At 42.1% G+C, this 18453-nt stretch overlaps 2 protein-coding genes and 1 pseudogene across 3 annotated transcripts in view; 1 reads left to right on the forward strand and 2 right to left on the reverse strand.

Moving 5' to 3' along the window:
- Nucleotides 1–1440: 1440 nt before the first annotated feature.
- glra4b (glycine receptor, alpha 4b) lies at nucleotides 1441–8964 on the forward strand. The gene is made up of 9 exons (XM_046305833.1): nucleotides 1441–1549; nucleotides 6051–6118; nucleotides 6210–6433; nucleotides 6632–6714; nucleotides 6918–7055; nucleotides 7147–7361; nucleotides 7569–7805; nucleotides 8293–8403; nucleotides 8691–8964. The coding sequence occupies exons 1-9, from the start codon at nucleotides 1441–1443 to the stop codon at nucleotides 8958–8960; spliced, it is 1455 nt and encodes a 484-aa protein (XP_046161789.1). The 3' UTR covers nucleotides 8961–8964.
- Nucleotides 8965–12518: 3554 nt separating this feature from the next.
- On the reverse strand, nucleotides 12519–13727 carry LOC123999813 (annotated as a pseudogene).
- A 225-nt stretch (nucleotides 13728–13952) lies between these two features.
- The window catches only part of LOC123999944 (dystrophin-related protein 2-like), a 32454-nt gene continuing 27953 nt past the window's right edge, over nucleotides 13953–18453 (reverse strand). For both annotated transcript variants that reach the window (XM_046305992.1, XM_046305991.1), the window contains exons 17-24: nucleotides 18223–18359; nucleotides 18043–18108; nucleotides 15653–15700; nucleotides 15396–15527; nucleotides 14955–15189; nucleotides 14712–14835; nucleotides 14502–14600; nucleotides 13953–14304 (exon numbers count right to left, since the gene is read on the reverse strand). In XM_046305992.1, the coding sequence (XP_046161948.1) occupies nucleotides 14285–14304; nucleotides 14502–14600; nucleotides 14712–14835; nucleotides 14955–15189; nucleotides 15396–15527; nucleotides 15653–15700; nucleotides 18043–18108; nucleotides 18223–18359 (861 nt within the window). In that variant the 3' untranslated portion in view covers nucleotides 13953–14284. The remainder of the gene's footprint in view (nucleotides 14305–14501; nucleotides 14601–14711; nucleotides 14836–14954; nucleotides 15190–15395; nucleotides 15528–15652; nucleotides 15701–18042; nucleotides 18109–18222; nucleotides 18360–18453) is intronic.

An 18453-nucleotide genomic window follows, 5' to 3' on the forward strand; every position in this document is an offset into this window, starting at 1 on the left:
TTCCTGGAGCATGCATTTGGCTATGAAAAAGACATAAAGCTTGTGGGTCTTCAACACAAAAAAAATCACATGGCAAAACTTCCCCAGACCTTGAATTATAGACCAGCATCATCTTGGATGTTACACCTGCAAAGAGCCGGAGGCTCAGAGGGCTCAATATGGATTTGTCTGGATAGAGGAGCAACACCATGTTTCTCAGCCTAGATTCACAGACTCTTCACTGAGTTATATGCCTCTAAACATTTCTTCATCCATTTGTATTTTATTTCATACATAGAGCTGTAAGCAGAGAATGCTTTCACTAGTCCTGTGGATGGTATGGGTCTCCTCGGTCTGCTTTCTACAATGCAGGTAAGATACATAATTGTCTTGCCTTGTGGCTTAGTAAGTACTTTTTGTTTTATTATAGCCTGTGGTTGTTTGAGTAAAACTAAAAGGACACTAAGAAAAATGTTTCAATGTGCATTTGTGTAAACTGAAGAAATAGAGATTATCTACTTTTGTAGTGAGAAGTTGTTCCATGGGGAATGTACAATGTTTTCCCAATTATATGAAAATCACAGAAATAAAATCATTTTTTTCACCTTGAAAGGTTCATATGTTCTACAAGATATATTTTTTAAATGTGCCTAAAAATAATACATGTATAATAGATAGTAAATTGATTTTGATGAGCTAATCATGTTGATCATCATACATTGCATTTTGTAAAATAATTACCAATAACTGTAGGATATTTATTTGGACTGTATACTAAAAGGTGTAGTTATTCCTCCAAATTTTGCAGACTTTTACCCTGTATTAAATATTTATTCATAAACAACTCTACATTTAGCTTAACAAATGTATAAGATTCTGCTATTAGTCTAATGCATTGGGACTAGACCGTAGAAGTCCTACACTTAAAGTAGGATCATCTATGAAAGAAAACCGCTGATAGAGGGAGCAAGGTGATTTGGAATGTTGGGAAAGACACAGTGGAGAGATGATTTTGTTCAGGGATTAGATATAGTCTACATAAAGGAGAAAGCTTACATGACCTGTGTGTTTACTAAAATCAATATAAATGATCACACCAACTCAAATACCATCTCTTAATTGTAATACATGAATATTCCAATTTTATTACAACAAATAGTCACTACTTTACTGCTTGTGGCTGATTAAAAAGAAATAGTAATTACAAAAAGCATATATCGTCCCTACCATTCTTATTCCCGCCTTGTATTTTCAAAGAAATATGTTTTTGCATCATATCACTTGTTTAGCAGAGTATGTAACTCTTCACCTTTTATGAATCAAATTCTTTCTATCACATCCATTTATTATGACTGTCTGAAACTGTAGTTGCCCATCAGTTCCAGATAATACTACTCCTGACATTCCTCTCACAGTTTGCGCCTCTTCCTCCCCTCTGGCAGGCTTGGGTCCTGTAAGGAGATGAAGCTACCTAGCAGGGTAGGGAAGGCCCCTTCCCCATCTGACTTTCTGGATAAACTCATGGGAAGGACATCTGGGTATGATGCCCGCATTAGACCCAACTTCAAAGGTATAATGCAGTACATTGTAGATTATAAAACAATACATATACAGTTATACACATTATGATACAGTACAGTAAAGCCTAAACAGGTGGCTGTAGTACAGTAGCTTTAAATAATATATTTAAGATACAATTGGATATAAATCTGAAAGATTTCCACTTTCATATTATAATTATTATTTATTTTGAAACTTAAAGCCGGAATTACTCAGAGCATTTGTTTTTGGTTAGAAAAGTGTCATTTTGCGTGTATGTTAACCCGCAGACCTTGGGCTCTAATAAATCCGCGTGGCAGAAGTTCAGCCTTACAGTGTGATTGAAATGTAAAGGCAATATTCCCGCTTTAGCGGAGACTGCATTCACAGTATATGCTGCATGTCAGCTCAATCGTAAATTACCTTAAAATGTTATCTCGGGATCAGAATGAATAGTGCCCCTAGTTCAGTCCGTTTCTCCACAGCCAGCGAAGCCAGCAGATTCCCTCTGACATAGTTCCTCTTTATTTCTCAAGGGTCAAATCTCATCATATATATTTTATACTTGCTGCACATCACTGAAATATGCCAGTGAATGCAATGCAAAGTAACTCCATGCTGATTGTCTATAAATACACAAATGTAATTAAAGTAGAATCAATAAATTATACCCTCTTAGGAAATTAGATTATGAAATATTTATGATGTCAGTAGTTGTGAGATGCAATGTACTAATGGGAGCATATTGGAAACGACAACCATTTCATCCTGTCTATTTGTGATTACTCAATCTAATACAAGACAGCTTGCCACATTATAAACTGTGTAAACACATCCACCGCTGTGCAGTCAATCATCTCTAAAATGAAAGGCCACCACCTTCTCCCTACATCCCTACTCAAAACCTGCTCATCAAGCCTGCTTATGTTTCTCATCACCCTGATCAACAAGTCCCTGCTGACCGGAGAGGCACAGTACCACCAATCTTCAAAACAGCTGCAGTCACCCCGTTACTGAAGAAACCCAACCTTGACCAGCACATCCTATCCAACTACAGGCCCATCTCCAACCTCCCCTTCCTATCAAAAGTACTGGAGAACGTGGTTGCAAACCAACTTCAATCTCATCTGTCATCTAATCAGTTGTAAAAGTTTTTCCAATCTGACTTCTGGCCCTTGCACAGCACCGGAACAGCTCTGATTAAAGTTACCAATGACCTGCTGATGGCTGCTGATTCTGGATCTCCTAGCATCCTCCTCCTCTTAGATCTCAGTGCTGCTTTTGACTCTGTACACCACATCATCCTCCTGTGGCATCTCAGAGAACACACTGCTGTCTCTGGAACAGCTCTGAACGGGTTCTGCTCTGACCTCTTCCAATAGGTTATACCATCACTCTCCCAGACAGATGCATAGAAATTCATCCACGCCGCCTTCTCTCAGAATGACTATGGCAATGCGCTGTTTGGGGGCTTCCTAGCCAAATCACTACAGAGGATCCAACTAATCCAGAACAGTGCTGCCAGGGTCTTGACCAGGACCAAGAAGTCAGACCATATCACCCCGATCCTGGTCCAACTCCACTGACTACCGGTCAACTACAGGATTGACTTCAAAATGGTCATGCTTGTATTTAAAGCCCAGCGATCTCATCTCAATCAGCGAGCCACCTTGCACTCTCTGCTCCAGCCACTCCCTACTGCTTCAAGTCCTCAAGACACGTCTCCGAACTATGGGGGACCGACCCTTCTGATTCCTTGCCCCTGCCTATTGAATGCTCTCCCTGGCCATCTGAGAGTTGCACCATGACTCTGAACTTTTAAAACGGGCCTTAAAACCCACTTCTACAGACTGAATTTTTGATAGTCCTAGTCCCAATCTAAAATGTATTTAGCACCAATCACACCATTGCTGTTTTTATCTGCCTTGATTCTAAATGCATGTTGTTTTTAATGTATATATACAGTATCAAAAATAAATCTAATCAAAAGCTTTATACAAATGTATTATTATTATACTGAACAAAAATATAAACACAACAATTTTATACTTACAATTCATAAAAGGAATTCAGTCAATTGAAATTAATTAATTAATTAGCCCCTAATCGATAGATTTCACATGACTGGGCAGGGGCACAACCATAGGTGGGCCTGGGAGGGCATAGGCCCATTCACTTGGGAGCCAGGCCCACCCACTGGGGAGCCAGGCCCAGCCAATCAGAATGAGTTTTTCCCCCACAAAAGGGCTTTATTAACGACAGAAATACTCCTCAGTTTCATCAGCTGTCCGAGTGGCTGGTCTAAGACGATCCTGCAGGTGAACAAGCTGGATGTAGAGGTCCTGGGCTGGCGTAGTTACACGTGGTCTGCGGTTGTGAGGCCAGTTGAACGTACTGCCAAATTCTCTAAAATGACATTGGAGGCAGCTTATGGTAGAGAAATGAACATTCAATTCTCTGGCAACAACTCTGGTGGACATTCCAACAGTCAGCATGCCAATTGCACGATTCCTTAAAACTTGAGATCTGTGGCATTGGGTTGTGTGACAAAACTGAACATTTTTGATATTTTTTATTTCACCTTAATTTAACCAGGTAAGCAAGTTGAGAATAAGTTCTCATTTACAACTGCGACCTGGCCAAGATAAAGCAAAGCAGTGTGACACTAAAAACAACACAGAGTTACACATGAAATAAACAAGCGTACAGTCAATAACACAATAGAGAAAAAAATAAAGTATATATACAGTGTGTGCAAATGGCGTGAGGAGGTAAGGCAATAAATAGGCCATAGTAGCGAAGTAATAACAATTTAGCAGATTAACACTGGAGTGACAGATGAGCAGATGGTGATGTGCAAGTAGAAATACTGGTGTGCAAAAGAGCAGAAAAGTAAATAAAAACAATATGGGGATGAGGTAGGTTGATTGGGTGGGCTATTTACAGATGTGCTATGTACAGCTGCAGCGATCGGTCATCTGCTCAGATAGCTGATGTTTAAAGTTAGTGAGGGAAATATAAGTCTCCAGCTACAGCGAGTTTTGCAATTCGTTCCAGTAATTGGCAGCAGAGAACTGGAAGGAAAGGCTGCCAAATGAGGTGTTGCTTTACCTAGCATAGACTTATAGATGACCTGGAGCCAGTGGGTCTGGCGACGAATATGTAGCGAGGGCCAGCTGACTAGAGCATACAGGTTGCAGTGGTGGGTGGTATAAGGGGCTTTGGTGACAAAACGGATGGCACTGTGATAGATGGATGGCACTGCATCCAGTTTTCTGAGAAATCGAGGATCGGTAGGATAGTCAGTTTTACGAGGGCTGCGTCAGTGAAGGAGGCTTTGTTGCGAAATAGGAAGCAGATTCTAGATTTAATTTAGGATTGGAGATGTTTAATATGAGTCTGGAAGGAGAGTTTACAGTCTAACCAGACACCTAGTTATTTGTAGTTGTCCACATATTCTAAGTCAGAACCGTCCAGAGTAGTGACCGCGGCAGCTTTCCAATCTTTAGGGATCTCGGACGATACGAAAGAGAGGTTGAACAGATTGGTAATGGGGGTTGCAACAATGGCGGAGGATCATTTTAGAAAGAGAGGGTCCAGATTGTCTAGCCCAGCTGATTTGTACGGGTCCAGGTTTTGCAGCTCTTTCAGAACATCTGCTATCTGGATTTGGGTGAAGGAGAAGCTGGGGAGGCTTGGACTAGTTGCTGTGGGGGGTGCAGCGCTGTTGGCTGGGGTTGTGGTAGCCAGGAGGAAAGCGTGGCCAGACGTAGGGAAATGCTTATTGAAATGATCGATTATCATGGATTTATTGGTGTTGACAGTGTTACCTGGCCTCAGTGCAGTGGGCAGCTGGGAGGAGATGCTCTTATTCTCCATGGACTTTTTGGAGTTAGAGCTACAGGGTGCAAATTTCAGTTTGAAAAAGCTAGCCTTTGCTTTCCTCACTGACTGCGTGTATTGGTTCCTGACTTCCCTGAAAAGTTGCATATCGCGGGGACTATTCGATGCTAGTGCAGTCCGCCACAGGTGGCCTTTTATTATCCCCAGGTTCTTGATATGCCACACCTGTCATGTGGATGGGTTATCTTGGCAAATGAGAAATGCTCACTAACAGGGATGTAAACAAACATGTGCACAAAATTAAGCTTTTTGTGCTTATGGAAAATGTCTGGGATATTTTATTTCAGCTCATGAAACATGGGGCCAACACTTTACATGTTGTGTTTATATTTTTGTTCAGTATATACAGTAAAATAGTTGTTATTCCATTGTGGGCTGGAATACAATATTATCCCGTCATTAAATAGACCTGACAATGTTTTCAGATCCGTTTTTATTTGCCACAGATGCTCTGCCACAGATATTTTCCTTGAAATATGAATGAATGAACATGTACTGTATGAGTAATGCATTTTACAGTACAGGTTAAGCAATGAAAAAATGGTCAGTTTTAGAAAATAGTATAGTGAAACACATGAAATTATAATCCAGTATAGATGAGTAGCTGTGTCTCATGGACTATTTTTCAGGTCCTCCTGTGAATGTCACCATCAACCTGTTCATCAACAGCTTTGGGTCCATCACAGAAACCACTATGGTGAGGGCTTTTTATTCTCATCCACCTTTCCTCCAAACAGCGGCTGTTCGCTCACTTTAATAGACTCTCTTTTCTACTATAACTACCATAGGACTATCGGCTTAATGTGTTTCTACGGCAACAATGGAATGACCCACGACTGGCCTATAAGGAGTACCCTGATGACTCTCTGGACCTGGATCCTTCCATGTTGGACTCCATCTGGAAACCTGACCTTTTCTTTGCCAATGAAAAAGGGGCAAACTTTCACGAAGTCACCACAGACAACAAACTGCTGCGGATATTCCAAAATGGGAATGTCCTCTACAGTATCAGGTGACCGGTGTCTCTAAAACAGTAGTGTCTCCTCATAATGATATATAAGAGTACAATTGTGTTATTTATAACATGTGATCAGTAACAATAATTATCAACGCTCAATTTGAGGCCACAAGTAATATTAGTGTACAAAGCTCCCCCCATACCTGTCTTCTATTCACCCTCTCACTATGTGCTTCTGGTTCTGTGAGTCAGGTTAACTCTGATCCTGTCCTGCCCTATGGATCTGATTAACTTCCCTATGGACATTCAGACATGCTCTATGCAGCTGGAAAGCTGTGAGTTTTCTATTACCTCTTTTTTATCCATTCTTTGCACTCGGCTAGTTTCACTTCCCGGTGCCTCTTTTCCCCCATTCTCTACACTTGACTAGACAGCTTTTGATGTTGACAACTTTATAAATAAACTTGCCTCTCCCTCTGTAGCAGGCTAGATCATGAATAAAAGAAACCTGTGTTCTCCCTTCTCCTCTGTGCTCTAGTTGGCTACACCATGAATGACCTGTGTTTCCAGTGGCTGGACATTGGCCCTGTGCAGGTGGCTGATGACCTGATGCTTCCTCAGTTTGTGTTGAAGGAGGAGAAAGACTTGGGCTACTGCACCAAACACTACAACACAGGTAGATTCTGGGTTCTCAATGGAATGTTATTGCCACAGTTTGCTTAATGACAATGTCTTCATCTCTAACCATCTGGCATCTGCTGTGGCAGGTAAATTCGCCTGCATCGAGGTAAAGTTTCACCTGGAGAGACAAATGGGTTACTACCTGATCCAGATGTACATCCCCAGCCTGCTAACCGTCATCCTCTCCTGGGTCTCCTTCTGGATCAACATGGATGCGGCCCCAGCTAGAGTGGGCCTTGGTATCACCACAGTGCTCACCATGACAACACAAAGCTCTGGGTCCAGGGCATCCTTGCCTAAGGTAAGGTACATTTTTTATTTTTTATTTTGCTCAGGTGTTCTAGCTGGACAAGCTACATACAGTACATTCAATCAAATTTGATTTCAAAAGATGATTTAATTCAGAAAATGCCAGTTACCAGTTTTATACTTAATACCTAACCATCACAGGTTATTTCAGTTGTTTACCTGTATGTTGAAGTTCTAACACGTATTCATCTGTTTGTAGGTGTCTTATGTGAAGGCCATTGATATCTGGATGGCTGTGTGTCTTCTTTTTGTGTTTGCTGCACTGCTGGAGTATGCAGCAGTAAACTTTGTCTCACGACAGCACAAAGAGTTCTTCAGACTGAGGAAAAAGATCAAAGAACAACAGAGGCAGAGAACTGTGAGTACGAGACCCTGTGCAGCCCACTCCCTCAGGCTGCTGTCACCTGCTATTCCCTCATTGCCCTGTTATGCAGCAGCAACACAGTTCAGCTGGCTGTTGTATCATGCTGGGAGATCCACAGATCTGTTCTAAATTCAAGTCATTTTCTTCCTTCTTCTAGCCATTATTGCTCTACTCAACAGCTTGGCTTTTCGTTTCACTTTGGACCTCAACATAAACAAGTAGCCCAAAAGAGTGGTCTAAAAAATAATTATCTGGAATTATTGAACTGACTTGTGGTAGTAGTTTGTCTGTAGCTCCACAGTTAGCCTTCCATTATATTATGAAAATTCCCAATAGTTTTCCCTGACACCTCCATCTAGATCAGTTCCAGGGACCAGGTAGTCTACTGTTTTACCTAAGTCTCATCTTATTTTGAAACCTTTACACATTCAGTTGGTATTTCTCAGACTCTGTTAACATACTTGAATGTCATCAGTAATGTGTCACTGCATGTTGTTTAGATTGAATCACAGTATTCCCGTATACCTGCTAAACCTCCATGTTGCTCTGGCTCTATCAGCAGGGAAGTGGAACTGGTGAGAGCAGCAAAGTCAAAGGTAACAACGTACCAGGCAACAACACCTGCCAGGGGACCTTGTCTGGCCCTCAGCAGTGCAGTGTCTGTGCCAGGGTAAAAACTCCTACTTTTCTCACATCGACTGGAGTCTAGTTTAATGGGGATAGTCCACTGTTTGTTCACTTAGAAAAACAAAATGGTAGATCTCACAGTGATACGGTTGTCATCGCTATCTGTTTAATCTCTCTCATGTGAAATGTATTCATCACAAAATCCAAGTCCTTTTTTACTTTGCCACACTTGAATAATTATAATACTGTATGTGGCAAGAAATGTGGAGAAAATGTTTCAGGTTGAGGGTGACAGATATATTTGACCCTTTTCCTTTTGTTCTTTCCTAGGAGCAGGAACTGGCAGAGCAGAGTCAGGCCTATTTTCTCCATAGTTATGGAGCAGCAGAAGATGCACCACCAGAGATGGACGCCCCAATCTTTCAGGCCTTACCTCCTGGGTTTCCACTGTATGACATCCGCAGGCGGTTTGTAGATCGGGCAAAAAGGATTGACACTATTTCCAGGGCTGTGTTCCCTCTGAGTTTCCTTTGCTTCAATGTTTTCTATTGGCTCACGTACAAAGTGCTACGGAATGAAGCAATCCAAGCTACTCTGTGACAAACCAACATCCGTGGACTGAATTATAGCACTAGAATCTAGTCTTCCACAGAACACTTTGAGACAGTGTTAGAGATCCATCAGCTGTGTCAATGGATAAATAACTGACTGCATGTCCAGTCCCATTCATTTTTTTATGAAAGTAAGCAAACTTGATGTCTCTTCGAAGTGTCATCCTTAAGTTTTTTTTTACAATTCCAATGGAACGCACTAATGGCATATAAGCCTTCTTGCACTATGGATACTTTCAATGTCACCCCCATGGAGGGCACAAGTCCAGATATTGAAGCAGGACTGCATGGAATTTTTTATTTATTTTTTGTATTTCAGAATTGTATTTATTTTGTACTCTTGTGGATTGCCACATTACCATATTGGCAAATCATAAACCCCTACAAATATATTGATTTCAACATATGGTACACTTCATGTAATTGTACATTATTGGTACAGAAGTGAATGCTGGACATATTGAATTGTCTAATTAGGCAATGTCCTTGATTATCATACTGTGTCAAGTATTGATTTTGTCATCCTCAATTAAACAAATCAAAAAGCCAAATTAATGATTAGTGTGAAAATGAATGACTGCTGTTGTCACTGTCTCAGTGATGCTCCTAAACTTGTGTCCATTCTGAAAGAAAACATACATAAGAGGGGGAACGGATGTTCAGGATACAGCGTACACCTTTAGGAGTATTAAATCCACAGCTAATCCATTACAAACACTGAATAATACATAGGGATTATTATCTAGTTTGTTTTAACAACTAGAACCTACATTCTGCTCACATTTGATAGTCAATTAGGGGGAGGCATCATCCAAACTTCACTACAGATCAAAATAAATTGTATTGGTCACATACACATGGTTAGCAGATGTTATTGGTCACATACACATGGTTAGCAGATTTTATTGGTCACATACACATGGTTAGCAGATGTTATTGGTCACATACACATGGTTAGCAGATGTTAATGTGAGTGTAGCGAAATGCTTGTGCTTCTAGTTCTGACAATGCAGTAATATCTAACAATTTCACAACAACTACTACCTTTTACACACAAGTGTAAAGGAATGAATAAGAATATGTACATATAAATATATGGATGAGCGATGGCCGAATGGCATAGGTAAGCTGCAGTAGATGGTACAGAGGACAGTATATACATATGAGATGAGTAATGTAGGGTATGTAACCATTATATAAAGTGGCATTGGTTAAAGTGACTAGTGATACATTTATTACATTCAACTTTTAATTATTAAAGTGGCTAGAGATTTGAGTAAGTATGTTGGCTGTTTAACAGTCTGATGGCCTTGAGATAGAAGCTGTTTTTCAGTCTCTCGGTCCCTGCTTTGATGCACCTGTATTGACCTCGCCTTCTGGATGATAGCGGGGTGAACTAGCAGTGGCTCAGGTGGTTGTTGTCCTTGATTATCTTTTTTGCCTTCCTGTGACATCGGGTGGTGTAAGTGTCCTGGAGGGCAGGTAGTTTGCCCCCGGTGATGCGTTGTGCAGACCTCACTACCCTCTGGAGAGCCTTGCGGTTGTGGGCGGGGAAGTTGCCATACCAGGCGGTGATACAGCCCGACAGGATGCTCTTGATTGTGCATCTGTAAAAGTTTGTGAATGTTTTTGGTGACAAGCCAAATTTCTTCAGCGTCCTGAGGTTGAAGAGGCGCTGTTGTGCCTTCACCACGCTATGTGTGGGTGGACCATTTGTTTGTCCGTGATGTGTACACTGAGGAACTTAAAACTTTCCACCTTCTACACTACTGTCCCGTCCGTGGATAGGGGGCGTGCTATATCTGCTGTCTATCCACAATCATCTCCTTTGTTTTGTTGACGTTGAGTGTGAGATAATTTTTCTGACACCATACTCCGAGGGCCATCACCTCCTCCTTCCTTGATGATTGAGTTGGAGGTGTGCATGGCACGCAGTCATGGGTGAACAGGGAGTACAGGAAAGGGCTGAGAGCGCACCCTTGTGGAGCCCCAGTGTTGAGGATCAGAGGGGTGGAGATGTTTCCTACCCTCACCACCTGGGGTCATCCCATCAGAAAGTCCAGGACCCAGTTGCACATGGCGGGGTCGAGACCCAGGGTCTCAAGCTTAATAACGAGTTTGGAGGGTACTATGGTGTTAAATGCTGAGCTGTCGTCGATGAACAGCATTCTTACATAGGTATTCCTCTTGTCCAGATGGGTTAGGGCAGTGTGATTGCGATTGCGTTGTGTGGCCCTATTGGGGTGATAAGCAAATTGGAATGGGTCTAGGGTGTCAGGTAGGGTGGAGGTGATATGATCCTTGATTCATCTCTCAAAGCACTTCATGATGACGGAAGTGAGTGCTACGGGGCAATAGTCATTTAGCTCAGTTACCTTAGCTTTCTTGGGAAGAGGAACAATTGTGGCCCTCTTGAAGCATGTGGGAACAGCAGACTGGGATTGATTGAATACGTCTGTAAACTCACCAGCCAGTTGGTCTGCGCATGCTCCAAGGACGCGGCTAGGGATGCCATCTGGACTGGCAGCTTTGCGAGGGTTAACAAGTTTAAATGTTTTACTCATGTTGGCTGCGGTGAAGAAGAGCCTGCAGGTTTTGATAGCGGGCTGTGTTGGTGGCACTGTATTGTCCTCAAGGCGAGCAAAGAAGTTTAGTTTGTCTGGGAGCAAGACATCGGGGTCCGCGACAGGGTTTGTTTTCTTTTTGTAGTCTGTCACGGCCCCTCCTCTGCAGTGCAGGGGCGGTTCCTCCTGCAGGCAGAGGAAGGTCCTTAGTGATTGGAGTCACCTGGGCTCAGGGTATTTAAATGGCTTCACTAATCACTCGTCTCTCTCTCTCTGCTCCTCCAGGTATGATCCTGTTTTGTTTGTTCCTTTGTAGTTTTGCAGAGTTTTCACTCAGTCATTCACACACACAGATTCACACATCCCTGCACTTTACATACACCTTACATTATGATACTTTCACACCTCATTCCTTTTTCTTTGTTTAAAGTTAATAGTTTTAGTTTACAATAAAGAACCGTTTTGATTGGCCTATACCCGTTGTTCGTCTCCCCTCATTTTTGCCACAGGCTATGAGCAGACCTGTGACAAGTCCGTGATTGACTGTAGACGCTGCCACATACCTATCGTGTCTGACACTTTGAATTGTGACTTTGTCTCTATACTGATGCTTAGCTTGTTTGATTGCCTTGAGGAGGGAATAGCTACACTGTTTGTATTCGGTCATGTTTCCGGTCGCCGTGGGTACAACGTCACCGATGCACTTGCTAATAAACTCACTCACCAAATACATCAATGTCGTTTGATGCTATCCTGAACACATATCCCATTCCACGTGAGCGAAGCAATCTTGAAGCGTGGAATCAGATTGGTCGGATCAGCGTTGAACAGACTTGAGCACGGGCATTTCCTGTTTTAGTTTCTATCTTTTGGCTGGGAGCAACAAAATGGAGTCGTGGTCAGATTTGCCAAAAGGAGGGCATTATCATGTGTAACTGCATGTGTCAGACAATTCAAGATCACTTGTCTGACTGGTTCCAATGTTTCAACGTATACTTAGAGGTTTATTATCAAGTGACAACAGTAAATACAGTACAAGTTCAGGTACAGTTAGAATATATATTAAGTGGCCCAAGAAAAGAGAAAGTTTAAAACTGGATGACCTGGCCCTGAGAGTAAGAAAAAGGATAGCGATTAGGTAAAAATAAAAATTCACAGATTGCTGCAAATTGATTTAAATCACCGTCTATAAGAAGCTAAATTGTCTTAGTGTCCATCTCATTAACACCATCCTCTGCTTCGTGCCTACGTTTCACAATTAGGCTACCAATAGACGCAAAGGTTTGCTGGCTCTCAAAACTGAGGAGAACCAGTACTATTACCTTCCTCTTCTTGTCTCCTCCCAGTTCAAAGTGTTTGCATCGCTTGATGGGCACCATTCTCTTTTGTCGACAGTTGGGCTCCACACACTCCAGCCTCAACACAATCTTCTTTGTAGTTTTACCCTGCAGAACAAATCACAAGGGTTCAAGCATGCAACATATTCATGTGCCGACTTGGGTAGACATGGTAACTAAAACAGGCAATTTGCAAACAACTCCCATCTTTAGAAGGGAAGACTAGGGTAACAGTGCATTTGTAAAATATTTCCCCATTGTGATTCTTGCAAACCTTCTTCCTGAAAATAGGCATTGTCTGGCCACCACAAACAGATTGTTTTCGGTTGTATTTCCTTTTGCCTAAAATACATTGTTACCTGATTAACGCATGCGGAGGTAGACACCACGCATAAATACATGTGAATGTTCAAGCAGACAGACTGGGAAGTAACGACACATGGCAGCTCTGCTTCTAGCGCCTACGTTTAAAAAGTTACAAGCATTTCGCTACAACCACAATAACTTCTGCTAAATATGTGTATGTGACCAATACAATGTGATTTTGAACGTTAAACTCCGTGGAAAACTTACCCTGTGCATACAGAGAATCCTTGCCCTTCTTGTACGGGGTAACTTTGTGAGTTTTGCGTTTTTGTTTTTACATTTCTTGCAGTAAGTCCTACGGGTCTTCGGTACGTTTCCCTAGATACAACATAAACACTAGTAAATGACTGTAGCAAAGATATAGTTAAGACTTCCTCTCCACTGAAACCTGTATCACATTGCTTCAATAATTTCAATAACGTTTTCCTAAATTCTCCTAACCTGCTACGAAAAAGTCACTTCGGTATAGTGGCGTGAAAATTGTGCCATCCTGTCGATTAAGTCCATTTAACAGAAGAGAATATCCTTGCATGGAAAGTACTGATAAGTGATTTGTATGGCTGTTCCCTCTGTGGGCCTACATTGTGACACTGAAATATAACTTTTTCATATATTTAAACTATTACTGAGAGACAGAATATTGAATACTGACATGAATAACTGCATGTGGAAATGTACTTTTGTGCAAAATAATTAAACGGTTAGAGAGAAACATTGAATCATGAATTTATTCATTCTTGAAAATGTAAAAAAATATCAACATCATGAAATATTACACATAGACAAAGATGGGCCTGACACCATAAAACAACACATTTCCATTCAGTGGTACATTTGGCCACTGGACATCCATAATGTACACTTATTTTGTAAAACGTATTCATTATCAGCCTGTTTGTTCATTTCAATGTGTATTAAGCTGGATAAGACACACATGGATCTCAGTTGTGATATGTGCTTGATCATAGTGAGAGGAATCTTGAAGGCTGTCCGTTAACGATGGGTGTTGTTAGGTTCACAGTCTGGTCTCTGGAATGGCAAACAAGTCAAAAAGGTGATGCAACACCTATGGGGCCAAAAAGAAAAAGAACAGACATTTTAATGTACTAAGTACACACTATTAGAGAATATCCAGAGACGGTCAAAGAAGGCTGGCATACTTTTGAGATATTTTTCTATTGTAATAAGGATTATGCAGTGGGGATATCCCATTGATCATAACCTGGCACAAAGGCTGCATTCTTATCACCCCTTTGAACTTACCGTTCTCTCTGGTCTCTAAGGGGAAGACGTTCTTCAGTTGCTCTATGACCTGTTGAAGGTGATCGGCTGTAACACCCTGCTCTGGCTCCAAGGCAGGCCCTGATTACACGTAGGGAAAACAAAGGCATGAGGGCTCCCTTTTAGACAAGCCCCTAATGGCAACATGTCTTTGATTGTTAATCCTCATATCAAACTAGCGTTGTATGTTACCTGGGGGTTCTGTGTTGGAGGCTCCTGAGCTTAGCTGTCTCCCCAGCTGGTCTCTTCGTGACACAGGAGAGTACACAGATGATGGTGTTCCAGTCGATACATTGTCCTCTGAACCCTCTCTGTTCTGTTGGACTCACAAAACATATGCTAAAATCACAAGGAAATAAAAGGATGCACTTTCATGTGGACAGGACTGTGCATTCGAGGCATCCCCCTATTTGCTAACCTCTTGCTGAGACTCACCTGTTGTAGAATCTCCCTGAGCCGGTGAAGCTGGGACTCTAGCTCCTTGTTGTGGTCCTCCAGGATCTGCATGCGGGTTTCCAGCCTGCCCTTATGGTGCCTCAGGCCTTTGGCCTCAGCCAGCAAGGCCCGGTCCTGGTAGTCCTCCTGGTCCACAGAGCCCTCCCTCAGGTGTGGACATGCCTGGGCCTCAGCGTGCTGCCACTTCAGACGTCGGTACTCCCCCTGGAGCACCCTGGGGGAAATGACACCTTTGTGACCCCAGGCACTCATTTGTGTTTTTATGTTTTCATCTATGCTCTTATGGCAGATCAGAGGTAAACTAATGATGATTGAATATGATTCGATACCCTGATGGCAGAAATATTTTGATTTGGATGTGATTGGACTGACCTCACCACTCATGAAATGATAAGGACATGAGCGTTAATGACCTCTCACCTGTTCTCATTCTCCAGCATGGCCAGTGTCCTCTGCAGCTCATCCTGGGTCTCACAGCCTGTATAACCCAGGTAATGATGACAGGAGGCCAGGGAGTCCTGCTCCAGACGGTCAAGATACTGATCCTCATCCCTGGCCATTAACAGAGGGAAGGACAGAATGAACTATGCGGACATGTAAGAAAGATCATGTAATGTTCATCTTGGACACAGTCTCATTTTGTATCATTAAGTAAGAGCTTTATATGATAAACTTACAAGCTCTCATTGAAGAAGGAGCAGTTCTGGTCCTCCATGTCAGCAAGTCTTGAACAGAAGCAGACAGTAAAAACATAGAGTACCAGTCAAAAGTTTGGACACCTACTCATTCAATGGTTTTTCTTTTTTTAAACTTCTTTCTACATTGTAGAATAATAGTGAAGACAACAACACTGTGAAATAACACATATGGAATCATGTAGTAACCCCAAAAATGTTTTTTTTAATTCTAAATATATTTGAGATATTTGATTCTTCAAAGTAGCCACCCTTTGCCTTGATGACAGCTTTGCACACTCTTGGCATTCTCTCAACCAGATTCACGAGATAGTCACCTGGAATGCATTTCAATTAACAGGTGTGCATTGTTAAAAGTTCATTTGTGGAATTTATTTCCTTCTTAATGTGTTTTAGCCAATCAGTTATGTTGTGACAAGGTATGGGTGGTATACAGAAGAGAGCCCTATTTGGTAAAAGACCAAGTTCATATTATGGCAAGAACAGCTCAAATAGACAAAGAGAAATGACAGTCCATCATTACTTTAAGACATGAAGATCAGTCAATCTAGAAAATGTCAAGAACTTTGAAAGTTTCTTAAAGTGCAGTCGCAAAAAACCATGAAGCAATATGATGAAACTGACTCGGAGGACCGCCACAGGAAAGGAAGACCCCAAGTTACCTCTGCTATAGAGGATAAGTTCATTAGAGTTAACTGCACCTCAGATTAAAGCCCAAATAAATGCTTCACAGAATTCAAGTATCAAACAAATCTCAACATCAACTGTTCAGAGGACACTGCGTGAATCAGGCCTTCATGCTCGAATTGCTGCAAAGAAACCACTACTAAAGGACACCAATCATAAGAAGAGACTTGCTTAGGCCAAGAAACACGAGCAATGGACATTAGACCGGTGGAAATCCATTCTTTGGTCTGATGAGTCAAAATGTGAGATTTTTGGTTCCAACCGACATGTCTTTGTGAGATGCGGAGTAGGTGAACGGATGATCTCCACATGTGTGGTTCCCACCGTGAAGCATGGAGGAGGAGGTGTGATGGTGCTTTGCTGGTGACACTGTGAGTGATTTATTTAGAATTCAAGGCACACTTAACCAGCATGGCTACCACAGTATTCTGCAGCGATATACCATCCCATCTTATTGCGTTTAGTGGGACTATCATTTGTTTTTCCACAGGACAATGACCCAAAACACACCTCCAGGCTGTGTAAGGGCTATTTAACCAAGGAGAGTGGTGGAGTGCTGCATCAGATGACCTGGCCTCCACAATCGCCCGATCTCAATTGAGATGGTTTGGGATGAGTGTGACCGCAGAGTGAAGGAAAAGCAGCTAACCAGTGCGGGAACTCCTTCAAGACTGGTGGAAAAGCATTCCAGGTGAAGCTGGTTGAGATAATGCCAAGAGTGTGCAAAGCTGTCATCAAGGCAAAGGGTGGCTACTTAGAATCTCAAATATAAAATGTGTTATTTCATAGTTTTGATGTCTTCACTATTATTCCACAATGTAGAAAATAGTAAAAATAAAGAAAACCTTTTAACGAGTAGGTGTTTCCAAACTTTTAACTGGTACTGTAGTTCACTGTGAGGTAAATGGAATGTGTATCATAGGAGGGAATTCCCAGAAGTTCAAATGAGAGCAGTCTAAACGTTACAAGGGGGAACAACTGTTGCTCCTTCTGTTGCTCCTAAATCAGGCTTCTGTGCTGTTCTGTAGACACTTTCCTTGGCAGAATTACATTTCTGTGTTTTCTTCACTTTTTGCTTTCATTTCTTATAAACATGATCTTGCAGAGAAAGAGGACACGCCAGACTGACTGTTTTAATATGATTAAGCCGAAATAAGGAAGTCACGCCACTCCACCATACTCATTAGTGGCATCATGTTCATCTGTGTGGAGAAGATTATTTCAGAGAAAAGGCACATCGTGAGCAGTGCTGCTGAGGGCCGACTGTAGGGACAGATAAAGACTGCATGCATGGATAGTGAACAGATGAAAATTAAGAAGTTACTAGAGAAGTTTATCGAGATTTCTTCACTAACATTGAAGTAAAGAAACTGACAAATGTGTGTCTGACATAATAGTTGCTTTGTTGAAGTAAACACAGCGGTGCCGGGGAACACGTAGTGTTCAGCAGGCGGCTGATCTCAGACCAGCTGTTACAAATATAGGCTGCAGGAGTTATTGCCTGAGAAACTGGATTATAAGGTTCTGTGGACACTGCTAACCTTCAGCGTGCTCTCCTCCTGGCCCTAGTGCTGGTATGCTTCAGGCCCACTTTTCTGACTCAGCCTGACCCAACACCCCCAGGGTGAAGTCCACCCAGCTAATGGGCAGCAGCAGGTGGCTGATACTATATTAGGATTTCATACCTGCAGGCATAGTGCTCAATCCTGGAGTGTGTGTCCGAGTGGGGAAGCCTCGGGGACGAGCTGGGCCTAAAGGAAGCACAGAGATGTCAATCAAAGTCAGGCGTCAATCTGTGCTCACAGTCTCCGGATGTGCCATCACATAAGACCTCCCAGGGTTTAGAACTAATTCTGTGGACTCACGTCTCCTCACTCCCTGGCCTCAAGACAGACTGTACAGGCAGGTAACCCCTCTGGGGATGCTTGCTGAAGTACTGCTTTGATCTGAACTTGTTCTTCAGTGTTTTGGCAAAATCACGCATCCTCTCCCCTGAAGTGGTCTGTCAGGGATCAGAAAATAATGTACATTGCAATTCCATGGGAATATTCTTGTAGCCATGCTTGGGTGTAGTATGGCATAATAAAATGAGTCTT

The sequence above is a fragment of the Oncorhynchus gorbuscha genome, linkage group LG16, assembly GCF_021184085.1.
Source record: "Oncorhynchus gorbuscha isolate QuinsamMale2020 ecotype Even-year linkage group LG16, OgorEven_v1.0, whole genome shotgun sequence".
Taxonomy (NCBI): domain Eukaryota; kingdom Metazoa; phylum Chordata; class Actinopteri; order Salmoniformes; family Salmonidae; genus Oncorhynchus; species Oncorhynchus gorbuscha.